The following is a 10,983-nucleotide window of genomic DNA, read 5'->3' on the forward strand; positions in this document are numbered from 1 at the left end:
TTTTTTTTCAACTGCGCATGGCTACACAGCCTTTTCAATTGAAACACAAGATAAAATTACAGAGAAATGTTTTTATAAAGAGTGCAATCAATCAAAGAGTCCAGTCTAAAATAAGGCCGTGTCCCTTTTCATTACGGACAACTCTTCAGACACTCGCTTCCACTTGCACTAGTGCTTGGTCATTCACCAACTATTCGATTCTTCTGACCGGCTCTTTTGTATGAATGAATATGAATGAAGAGATCCGAGTCTGACTGGGTGATATGCCCTACTTTATTTTTAGGTTAAGGTTTACAATTTTGTTGTGTTTGTTTTAATTGCCTTCTCCTGCCACTGGCAACCGTTCCCCCCTCTATGTAAAAGGTAGCCTATGCTTCTCCCCCACCAGGAGATGCCCTGGCTGAAAAGGAGCACACCTACTGTCACGTCTGGTTCACAAAGTGAAGGCACACACGCACTGGTCCGACTGAGGTTTTATTTCAATAAGTTATTTTACTATTATTTATTTGTGTGTGTGTGTGTGTGTGTGTATAATCTTAAATATTAAGATACTAAAACCACATCATTACCATGGCCCCAAATCTGTGATACATACCGAACCGTGAGCCCACTGAAGTGTTACATCCCTATTCCCTACAATTATAAGACTTGGGCACAATGCCTAAGCGTTTTATTTTTCCACAACACTGGGGAGCGACGCCGCTACTCCAAGTATCATCTTGACAAAACAATTGCGATCTCCTCCTTGTCTTTTGAAGTTTTAACAGTGACCACAATCATAGTGCATGTCTGAGTTTAATCTATGCTAGAATCCACAGTGGACTCTCTGCCCCTGTTCCTTCTACTGATGCTGCAGTTGAATTCACAATCAAAACGACTTGTTTTCTGTTGCTCGTAACACAAATCTGTATTTTATATCCATAACTACTTTACTGATATTTTAACTTATGGAAAAATATATTGGCTTTGAACAAAAGTACCAGCAAATTGATTACATTACATTACATTTCATTTAGCAGACGCTTTTATCCAAAGCGACTTACAATTGTTCGATCACCGACGGACGCAGCCATCAGGAGCAATTAGGGGTTAAGTGTCTTGCTCAAGGACACTACAGCATGCTAGCAGGAGCAGCCTGAGATCGAACCAGTAACCTTTAGATCACTAGACCACCAGCTCTACCGCCTGAGCTACCATCCCCAGTAATTGATGTAATGTAGCCGAAATGTTGTACGTTTCAAAGTTAATAAAAACACGTTATGGAAGGAATTGTGTGTCACAAACGCATATAATGCAATAAATACAAATGGGAATAGATCAATAAATACTACTATCTACAAATCTGTTTTAAGGTTTAGGTTAAAATCAGAGATAAATGTATTTCTAAATCCACAAATAAATAATCCATTACTTGCGTCGTCTAAACCATTTTACAAATGAATGTAAATGAGCAAAAGTAACAGAAGAAAAACTGCTGAGACACGTTTTGTTGTGATTTCTGGTCGCACTGCTTCTGTCCTCTCATCTGCTCTGTGTCAGATTTTCACTGTGGGCGGGGCTCAGGCACCCACCCCCGCACCCACCCCCACACCCACACCCACGTTACTTGAGCCCGAGAATCCATTTTATTTTTGGTTGTGTGTTTTTATTTTTTTGGGGGATATTTTAATTATTTTTTTTCACATAATGTCTGAATAGTCTTAAGAATTAAAAGTGTGTTGTTATTTAAAAGGTTGTGCTTCTATTTTAATGCTATTATATCAATATATTAGTGGCAAAAAATTGTCTTAAAATGACTATCGTTTATTGCAATTATTTCTGGGAGAATATATTGACCAACAAAAGTTGTTATAGTAAGAGGCCTAGCGTCCGGGGGTTGATAAAATATGTAAGTGGGACAAACAGGAATGCTCCCTGGGACGTATTCAAGACAAAGGGGATTATTTGTAAGAGGTAAATACATTTCACCTGGTAAAAGACAAACTGAGCTCACTGCACATCTCTCAGTCACAACAGCTTTTTTAGAGATGGGAGGTCAACTTGTGTTGAAAGTTTTGGCTTTTGTTCTTGCCGAGTCAAAAAATCATGAGTAAAAATAACTCAATTTGATTGAGGACTTCCTGAATCACTCAAAAGACTCGGGTCGCTCTGAGTTGTGAATGGAATTCTCAGAAGAATCATTTAAATCTGTGGTTCGAAGATTCACTCGCTGCCAGCCATTTATAAGATTTGTTTGCTACGAACGAATCATTTGCGAGTCTTGCATCACTGCCACAGAGAGAGAAGGGGAGGAGCGTAACAAGATGAAATGCATGTGTAAAGGACTCACCATTTCATATCCCCCCCCCCCAAAAAAAAAGAATCCCACCACACAAAAATCAATTCCACAGGAAACATGCAGTACATGAACTCCATTCCCCAATTAAGCTCAATAGTCTGGTTAAGGTAATAATGCAATTGAGGTGTTTACATGTGTTTAGAATAATGTGATTACTAAACGAAACAAGTTTATATGCCGAGCGTCATAAGCAGGTAATTGGCGGGTAGAGGTTTCACCAACTAATTAACTAGTCGACCACTGTAACTGCTAGTCGGCGCTGTTGGCAGCAGTTGACTAGTTATCAACCAGACTAACAATAAGTATGTGTAGGCGCTGGATTGTATAGTCTTCAATTGGTAATGCTCGGAGCGAGGAGGTGCATGCTCATGATGACATGGTGAAGGAGACATTGTTGTATTGAGAAATAAATGGAGGCCGATTCCAGACGTCACCAGCCTGCGCCTCCTCGCTTCAGGCATTACCAACCGAAGACCGTTCAATCCAGCACCTACACAAAGAAATAAATAAAATAAAAATCGGACAATGGATGTGTGAACGCGCAAGGTAAAGACTGCCAGTGCGCCTGATCAACGTTATTGTACTGAGTTTAACAGCTGTCTATACTGTTTTCATTTCCAGTGTTTGCCCAGACAGACATTTGGAGTGCTGCTTGTTTTATTGCTTTTTAGTCGTGAAACCCTTATTGACGGGAAGTACTTGCTCTGTCGTCCGGGAAAAAACCTCCATCTACAATCCTCTCGGACAGCTTCTTGAATAGGTCCCCATTTCTGTTCTTGTGCCTATCCAAATGTTTCACTATATTAAGCTCCGTCATCAAACTAAAACTAAAAACAGTCTCACATTTTCTGATCAAAACTACGTGTTTACCGGCGGGTGCCATGGTGTCAGTTGTTAATCTGTCGAAACGACCTTTTCAGGGACAAATATATGTGGTGTGAATCGTTGGGATTTGAGCGTGAATATGCCCATCATATCTTGGTTAAGGTGTTTACATGCCATAATAAATCAAATGATTGAGAAATCTTAAATTGCGTTGTACTTGCACCAATTTGGAGCTTAACTCGATTACGATAATCGAGGTATGACAGTTGCAATAGTGAGTATTGCTTTAAATATGATCGGCTTATTCAAGTGCATGTAAACGCACTGATGGACAAGCCTAATACCCCACTTTGCACTTGTATGGTAAGTTGATTATTGAAACTTAATTGAAATCAAAAGCACTTCACCACACACTTTTTTTTTTTTTTTTTTTTTTAAACACAAAAAAAGCTCAATGTGAGCTGAAATCATAAGCACTGCAAGCTGATTAAAAAGGCTTAAAAAAACGATAAATCTACTGGCAATGTTCCATATTGACGTCATATGGGAAAGGGAGCCACTCTGGTTGTTCCATAAATGTACCCACTCTCGAAGAAGAATTTCCGGTACAGCTGTGAATCGAAGTATGTGGGAATGTAAGCAGTAACATTGCTGTAAAGAACGGCTGGAGCTGAATCCAAATAAAGCATAAATAGTGGGTCACACACACACACACACACACACACACACACACACACACACACACACACACACACACACACACACACACACACACACACACACACACACACACACACACACACACACACACACACACACTTTTTTTTCTGAAAAATAGTGAGTCTCATCCGAAACGTGGCGCTCAGCTGCAAAGACAAGAAACTGAAACACATCCAGTGTCAACTGAGAACGGTCTTTATATTCTTAAATGTTATTATTTTTCTTCTTAAAAGTGCCAGAACCTAGATGTGTCTTTTACGGTTGGGGTGCAGAATGGGAACATCGGGCAGAAACACTTCGCTTGCCTGGAGGGAGTGGGCAGACAGAGAGAGAGTGTAGGACAGGTTAAAAATGATCACACTGATTTAATAACATTGGGTTAGGATTACTGGGTCTGGCTCTGTCCCCTCTAAATCAGCTGGGGGAATTGAGACTGTCCAGGAGGGGCAGGGAGACGGGGAGCGGGGCCCTGGTCTATAAATGAAACAGACTCCGTTGCCTAGTCTTACTTGATATTTGACATATGGCCCAACCCTCGTCCCTCGGTCTGCTCAAAACGTCCACGACTTTTTGGGTTGACGATGATTTTTATATTATATATTTAAATGTATATAATAGGGTTGCAATGGTAATCAGTGTTACATGGTGTTCTGGCGTACAGCAATTTGATTACTTGCCCAACGCCCCCACCATTGTTTTGCTTTTTTTTGTTATAGAAATGAAACCAAAATAAAAATATTTAGTTACTTTTCGCGTATTAGCACCGACGTTTATCAAATTAATAATTCTAACTTCATTACTTAATCTAGCGTCATCAATAGTTAGTCTGATGCTATGAAAGTGAAAGTGTCTGCTTGTGCGCACACCACAGTCTGCATATCACAGGAGGAGAGGCGAGAAGGCTATATGGACCTGAGATCAGGTATAAATCGGGACCTATCTCCCCCCACCCGAAAGTAGCACCTGTGCATAACGGGGACACTCCGCCCCTCCAACCATATATAGTATCTTCTTATTTGTCCAGCTTTTTGTGCACCCTCCACACTCATGTTACCCACTTCAGTCACCTAGTTTCCACTTCCCGATCCGAAAAACGATCCGATCCGTGCCTCAAAACTGTGATAAGATCCGAATCGTGAGTTTTGTGATCCGTTGAAACCCTATAGTGTATTCTGCCTTGAGAGCCTGCGGTAAATAATTGGGAATGCATTACACCCTGTGTGCACGCCATCTGAACATGTGACCTGAAGAGCCACACCCATGTGGAATAATTTCTCTTTATAAATCTGTGCAAATTTTTGCATGGCAGATAACCTAATGAAGACAAAACTGTGGAAACGTTAAATAAAGAACCATATGGAGCTACATTGAGTGTGCGGCATATATTTTCTCTTATTTGAATCTTGCTGCCAGTATCAGCACCTCATACAGACTGCAATGTGTGTTTACCTACTCTTAAATAACATGCACAAGAAAGAAACATCTGTTAAAAAATGAATTATTCTATTAATTTATGCTTTCAACACTTCCAAGTCCAGCTGTTAATAGAGCTCTTATTGTGACATCAAAGTGGAAAAAGCCACTACTATGGCCCAAGACTATTTTGACTAAATTAATCAGCAATTTAAACATGTTCACCGTCTCTGAACCTCACAGTTTTGGATCAAAACAAGCCAAAGACACCGCCGCACGTTGTGTCATGGATGCATTTCTAAAAACCACCAATGGATCACAATCGAGGACGCACGCGCCCTTGTCGACTTCTGTCGATAGGGTGAGCAGCTTCAGATATCTGGGAGTCCACATCACAGAGGACTTAACATGGACTGTACACACGAACACTCATGTGAGAAAGGCGAGGCAGCGTCTCTACCACCTCAGGCAGCTGAGGAAATTCCGGGTCTCGGTGAGGATCCTCGAGTCCTTCTACTCTGGAGCAGTGGAGAGCATCCTGACAGGCAACATCACTGCCTGGTTTGGGAGCTGTACTGCTCAGGACAGGCGGGCCCTGCAGAGGGTGGTGCGTTCAGCTGAACGTACCACTGGAACTACCCTCCCCCCCTTGCAGGAGCTATACACCAGGAGGTGTAGTAGCAGAGCTGCAGGATCATGAAGGATCCTCACCACCCCAACAACGGACTGTTTCAGCTGCTGCGGTCAGGCAAGCGCCTCCGCAGTCACACAGCGAGAACAGAGAGACTGAGACAGAGTTTTTTCCCGCAAGCCATTAGAACTGTCAATGATGACCTCACCAGGGGTCCTAACCGAGCCATACACTAGGCTCCACTACCAACTGTACTGTATATAGCATACTGTACCGCATACTGTGTCACTGTTCAGGGTTGTTCGTGATGCCGTATTGCTGCGCCGTACTGTTGTAAACTGTGCTGTATTATCCCAAACACTACCTCACTCTATTCACATTCACATGCCACTTTAATTGCACATATCTGTACATACATAGGCATATTCCCTCTATCTATTCCATTTTATTTCAATTGTATTTTATTCTATATATTTGTATCTTATTCTATAAGTATTCAACTTACTGTATTACGTTTTAGGAGTCAGTTAGTCGGTCTATTAGAAAGGAATTCTTTACTTTAATTTCTTTTATTCCTAGGACATATTGTGTGCTATCACCGGGTGCGTTGCATTACATTTCACTGTATATATGTATGAAAGTATGTATATGTATATGACAAATAAAAAATCTTGAATCTTGAAACACAATACAGGCACAAACATTGATGGTCTCACGCCAGAGACCAGCAGACAAAACAGAAGAAGAAACTGGGCAGACAATAAGAGCTAAATTTTCTCAGACCATCGCCACATGCTCCTGTCGGATCTTTTAACAATATCATCAAGACAGACCCTTCAGCAACAACCACGAGAGATAATATTGTTTGCTAGAGCACATTCCCACAAGCGAATGAATGAGGTAACTAGAGAGGCATGTTGCCACTGTTAGCTGCGAAGAGAGGCTAACAGCGGCACCGGTGTGTTTACACCCGTTTCGCTAGCTCCCCCCTCGATTTCTCTGAGGCTGATACCCCTCAGTCCCAGCAGCTGAGGAATGTTTTCTATCTGCTCAAGATAAAGAGCCTTAGCCACTCCCATTCTCAAGGACCGAAAAGACTCAAACTCAACACTGACGCCCTTGTCTAGTTTGCAAGGGGAATTCTGTGAACACTAGCCTGGGTCAAAAAAACAAACAAAAAAAAAAAATATTTCCTTTTTGAGCCTGGCAAACTTACAAAGTAATCCTCTCTCAGACATTGCCGCAAATATAGGTGAGATATGAAGACTCCCTAAACCCTTCTTCCCCTCCTTCTCAGGTGTTCGAAGCAGACACTCACCCTCTACCAGGATCCAGGGCTATCGCCCTCGGCTGATCGAGCTCTTGCCAGAACAGAACTTTTCGTAAGGATCCGTCCAGCTCGGCCACCTCAATTCGATTGGTCTCTGAGTCGGTCCAGTATAGTTTCCCGCCCAGCCAGTCGCAGGCCAGGCCGTCAGGGGAAGCCAGTCCCGATACTACCACCATTTGGCCGCCACTGGTCCCCGAGTGGTTGAAAACAGTCCGCTTGATGGCCTCCTCGCTCACGTCGCTCCAGTAGACAAGCCCTTGGGAGTACACATAATCCACGGCGGCGGCATCCTCCAGCCCACCGACCACAACTGTGGCATTGGCGCCTGTGTGCGCCGCGTCCACAAGCCGTAGGTCGCGGCGGTTTGCGTACAGCAAGAGCGGCACTCCTGTGGAGGAGGAGGAAAAGTATATTGATTGAACGGAACCGATCAAGCCATGAACACAAAAATGGTAATAAAAACGTGCAAGTTGTCGGCAGATTGTTTAGGATTCCTGCTAAAGACGGCATTATTCCCCGTTGCAGAGTGAAAGCTGGAAATAACTTCATTAAGCATGGGCTTAGTAGACATGATGCCTCAATGAAGCGTGCAGGAGGTGAGAAGTGGGACTTGCTACCTCCGGTGGGTCTTGGCACTGTGCCTAACCTCAATTTAACACATCTACCACCACATGATCACTATCAAGGTTAACCCCCCCAATAACCAACACTGCTTCAGGCTACATATGCCGCCCCCCCCCCCCCCACTGCAAGGGCTCTCTCTCTCTCTCTCTCTCTCTCTCTCTCTCTCTCTCTCTCTCTCTCTCTCTCTCTCTCTCTCTCTCTCTCTCATCTCTCTCTCTCTCTCTCTTCTCTCTCTCTCTCTCTCTCTCTCTCTCTCTCTCTCTGAGGCATGAAAGACTATAGTTTATAGTGAGAGCTTCATACTTTTCCCCAAATCAAAGTCCCATGGCTATGTCAGAACTCATATTGCGAGGATTTATGCTGCATCTTTTGATAATTTATTTTCTGCCATGGCCTAATTGTACAATTTACCACAGATAATGTGACATTAACATCTTCACCGTCCAATTTTACTAAAGTTTACTTAAAAATAAACAAGACACTTTGGTGAGGTACTTGAAAAGCAACAGTGTGCTTCTGTTAAGAGATCTTTTAACAATATCGTCATGTAATGAATACTACCCTGAGTCAATGGTGCTTTGCACTGCTGTTACACTTGTAACAAGTACCCTGACCTGGGAGGAAACATTAAATTACAAAGTTGGGGAAAAAACCAGAACACTGCAGCCCTTCGTTTCCAGAACCTTTTTCTAAAACCAGTATAAGGAAAAGTGTGTATTTAAAATAATCGACAGGGTGATACAATAACTATTCTGTTTCAAGACCAATTCAATATTTGAACAATCCATGTATTACTCATAAACATAGCAGAGATGTTTTGTGAGCATTAAACCGCATTGACTTATATTCAGTGACAAGTTATAGCAAGATAATTTCAATTGCTTCAATGCCATTGCTGTGACTAAGCAAATAAAGAATTGCATGGTTCTTTCTTGGTGCACAATCAAGTTCTGTAACACCTATGCAAAATACATCATACACAAAACTTTGCAGGTAGTACTTTCTCACATTTGGCAGAAAGTAACCAAAGAGACTGCAAGCAGCAATTTGGTTTTAATGTGTCAAACCCTAGAAAACAACACCACCACCACCGTCCACGCCATAGCCAATGGGCCTATGCAGAGAGAAGCCTAAACTTTGTAAATAGATCCCTTGATTAGAAGGACACATATCACAACATCCACGTCAAACCAGGATCAGGTTGACCAACAGACGCATTGGCCGGGAAGTGTGCAACCAAAGCCCGGAGGAAACGACAATACTGCCCACCACAGGCTTTGTTCAATTAGAACTAAACCCCAACGTTACTCAACACGGATCGCCAGTTAATGTCATTTGATCCGAATCAGAATCTATTGTTTATTTGGTACGGGTACATTTACAAGTACATATACCAGGAATTTGTCTTGGTACGGACTGGTGCATAGTTATACAGACAAGTGACATAAAAGGGGTCAGTCTGAAAGGCAAAAAATACAAATACGAAAAGATACAGAACTTACGAAATGCACATGCAAGTGATTAATTTAAATGAAAACGTTATAGCAGAGGCCAAGTGGCAGTATGGTTTCAAGTATTGGGCTGTGGGTATATATATATAAAAACACATAACATATGTTGTAGGGAAGATTAAATGCATTAGCATTAGTATAAGTAGAGTATTAGTATAAACGCTAGCATTCGTCGGCAAGCTAGCATTAGCCAACTGGTTAGCATTAGCCAACTGGCTAGCATTAGCTTGCTGCTAATTAAAACAAAAAACAGTGGGCCCTGGACATGTGGTTGGGCTTGGTGAACGCAAGACGAGTTTGTCACTTCTAGACGCAGAACTGCAGCGTCCAGAGACGCTACGAAAACTTTCCACCGAGCTTGGTTTAACGCAGCAGATAAAGGCCGGCGAGCACTCACCTCGTATCAGCAAACAAAAACTACACAACAACACACTCCGCAGCACGGCGCCCATCTTTCTCCCCCTCCTGCTTTTTTTTTTTTTAATTCCTCAACGCAACACTCCCATGGTTGCCTTCCTTCGCTCTCGCCTAAGGGTTTACTTCCCCCTTTAGGATAGAAATAAAAAGAAGTGTTCTATGAGTAAAACAGCGCTGTGTTAGACGCCTCTCTCTTCCATCCTGACTCCGCTCGCTTCACGTAATCTGAGCTCTAGTTTGCGTTGCGCGGCGGCGCTGCAGTTCCAGTCCCTGCACGTTGTCGTGCAGGAGAAAGACGTCTCCTTCCGCCAAACCCCTTCGCCCCCACGTTAGTGGTGAAAGGTTCAGCTCGTTTTTCAGATTCGGTTCTTGACGAGTGACTCAGTAAAAAAAAAAAAAAAAAAAAAAAAAAAAAGAGTCGTTCGATTTTCCGATTTGGTGTAATGAGCGAGGGATGACTTCAATGGCAAATCCCATTGAAGTCATCACTGGATCAGAAAAACGGATCCAACTGAGGGAATTTCCTTTCGGTCGTAGTATATGTGTCTGGATTTCACTTCATAAAATACGTCTGAGAAAACGCAAGAACTTGGTGTTCTTCAGAACAATAATACAATACTGGTGGTGAATATGATGACACCCAATGGTAGCATTAATAATATTAACTTATTTTCAAGACTGGATACAATAAAAAGTGTGATGTACCAACAGTACACTGTCAGATCAAAAAATTTTAACGAGAGCCTTGATCTGATGCGAAAATTCCACGTTGCATAATGTTGGCACATTAATCATGTGGTTTCTGACTCTCCATAGAAATACATGGACTTTCAGTGAGTTGTTGTCATTTGTCAGATTTAGTTTAAAGTTGACTCTAAAGGTACAGTGTGTAGAATTTATGGAACGGACTTGGCAGAAATTGAATATAATATTTAGAAGTATGTTTTAATCAGTGTATAATCCCACGGAAATAAGAATTGTTGTGTTACCTGGTATTAGTATTACCAGGTATGGTATTAGGTATTGGTATTACCCTAGAAGGAACTACATACTGTATCACTGTTCAGGGTTGTTCGTGATGCCGTATTGCTGCGCCGTACTGTTGTATACTGTGCTGTATTATCCCAAACACTACCTCAATTCACATGCCACTTTAATTCACATGCCACTTTAA

General features: G+C 42.2%; 1 protein-coding gene across 6 annotated transcripts in view; it reads right to left on the reverse strand.

Moving 5' to 3' along the window:
• Positions 1-9,847, reverse strand: part of lrp6 (low density lipoprotein receptor-related protein 6) — a 71,349-nt gene extending 61,502 nt beyond the window's left edge. For 5 of the 6 annotated variants that reach the window (XM_080022745.1, XM_080022747.1, XM_080022746.1 and 2 more), the window contains exons 1-2: positions 9,790-9,846; positions 7,246-7,645 (exon numbers count right to left, since the gene is read on the reverse strand). In XM_080022745.1, coding sequence (XP_079878871.1) covers positions 7,246-7,645; positions 9,790-9,844 — 455 coding nt within the window. In that variant the 5' untranslated portion in view covers positions 9,845-9,846. Of the gene's footprint in view, positions 1-7,245; positions 7,646-9,789 lie in introns of all 6 variants that reach the window. The other variant, XM_080022748.1, reaches the window with a different exon arrangement.
• Between the last annotated feature and the right edge of the window lie 1,136 nt (positions 9,848-10,983).

Source organism: Zeus faber, assembly GCF_960531495.2.
Source record: "Zeus faber genome assembly, chromosome: 21".
Lineage (NCBI taxonomy): Eukaryota > Metazoa > Chordata > Actinopteri > Zeiformes > Zeidae > Zeus > Zeus faber.